The sequence below is a fragment of the Orycteropus afer genome, unplaced genomic scaffold (assembly GCF_000298275.1).
Source record: "Orycteropus afer afer isolate SDZICR_OR568_19922 unplaced genomic scaffold, OryAfe1.0 scaffold00082, whole genome shotgun sequence".
Lineage (NCBI taxonomy): Eukaryota > Metazoa > Chordata > Mammalia > Tubulidentata > Orycteropodidae > Orycteropus > Orycteropus afer.
Window position 1 is genome coordinate 8525514 of NW_006921669.1, and position 1659 is coordinate 8527172.

The following is a 1659-nucleotide window of genomic DNA, read 5'->3' on the forward strand; positions in this document are numbered from 1 at the left end:
GTGTGTGTGTGCGTCTTGTAGGCCAGGTTTTGCTGTCATGGAATATCTTCTTTGGAATAGTTGATGGGAATTACCTGTTACAGAAGTATTTGAAAGAAATCACCTGTAATTCTTTTATTTCTGTAATTATAAATTGCCTTTAAAATGCATTTCTCTCCTTAGACTTCCGTGAATGTTAAAATACCAGTTAATATGATGTCAAGAAATAATTCAGAAGCATCTATTTGTAAAATGGCAGAGCCGAATAATTTTGAGAAAAACGAAAACAAGCTTATATTCCATGATTCTCTGAGAAGTCCTGGAGGATATCGTAATCATCCTAACTTCAGACTGAAAAGCCCAGAGAGTGGAAATAAAAAGAACAATTTTTTGCTTTGTGAGCAAACCAAACAATATTTGGCTTGTCAAGAAGATAATTCAGGATCTTCAAACCCTAATGGCATTAATGGAGAAGTGGTCACATTGCCAACAGGTGAGTGAAAACTACAGGCTTTCCTGTTTCTTGAATCTGATCGGTTTGGTGCCTTATGAAACGTATATATAGTTACACACCAGTGGGGTATTAACCGGACAGCCAAATGACCCCCTAAAAGTATTTGTATTTAAATATTAATTTAGAAAGAACCCTTTTTATCAAGTAGCTACTTTTGCCTTGACTGATCACAGAAAGAATTCCTGGGGAAAGAATACCTGCTTTCCTTGAAGTGACCGGATTACTTCGGCATCTTCAGGAAAACACTTGAGGACAGAATTGCCTGTAGATGAGCTGTTTTCCCATCATCAGACTAGGAATGGAGAATGGAGAAACTCTGGCATTTCAGGCCTGTTTTAAAGATTGGCCATATTTTAAAAATGTCATGCAAATTTTGCCCTTGATTCCAACTCAGAATGACCCTATAAGACAGAATAAAACTGCTCCGTGAAGTTTCCGAGGCTGTAGCCTTTAAGGAAGCAGGCTGTCACATCTTTCTTCTGCACATTGGCAGGTGGGTTCAAACCACCAACCTTACGCTTAGCAGTCAAGCACTTAACTACTGTGCTACCAGTACTATATACGTATCTTTCATGCATGTAGTAGTAGATACATATAAGGAGCTCTGGTGGCGTAGTGCGTAAGGCATTTGACTGCTAGCCAGAAGGCTGGTGGTTCAAACCCACCAGCTGCACTGTGGAAGGAAGATGGAGCAATCTACTTCTGTAAAGATTTGCCACCTCCCAAACCCTGTGGAGGTTGCTGTGAGTTGGAATTGACCCGATGGCAGCAAGTCTTTTTTTTTTCTTTTCTTTTGGAGTAGATATATCTAAGACATTAACCTTTTTCATTTGATTTTTTTAACAAACCATTCTTTTAGTCCTAATTCTAAAGACCTGCTTTAAGAACCTGAGGACCTGCTAGAATTTTGCCCTTGTCAGTTTATCTGAATTAAACTGTTTTCCTAATAACATTAAGACATTTTTTCCTTTTTCACTGTGTTGTCTTTGCCCTGGTGGCCCCAAAGCCACGATGAGTAAACAGCTAGTGCCCAAGCTCAGTTCAAGCCAGGGGCACCAAACTGGCCCAGCAGTCATTGAAGTTTTCACACACTTACAGTTAAAACAAGACAAAGGCCAAAATGCCAGTTTTACTTAAGAATGCCCTTGATCAAGCAGTAAAAATTA

General features: G+C 39.2%; 1 protein-coding gene across 1 annotated transcript in view; it reads left to right on the forward strand.

The window, feature by feature from the left end:
* Positions 1-1659, forward strand: part of TDRD1 (tudor domain containing 1) — a 70190-nt gene that overhangs the window by 18739 nt on the left and 49792 nt on the right. Inside the window, exon 4 of the mRNA XM_007941612.2 lies at positions 163-472. Within this exon, the coding sequence (XP_007939803.2) occupies positions 163-472 (310 nt within the window). The remainder of the gene's footprint in view (positions 1-162; positions 473-1659) is intronic.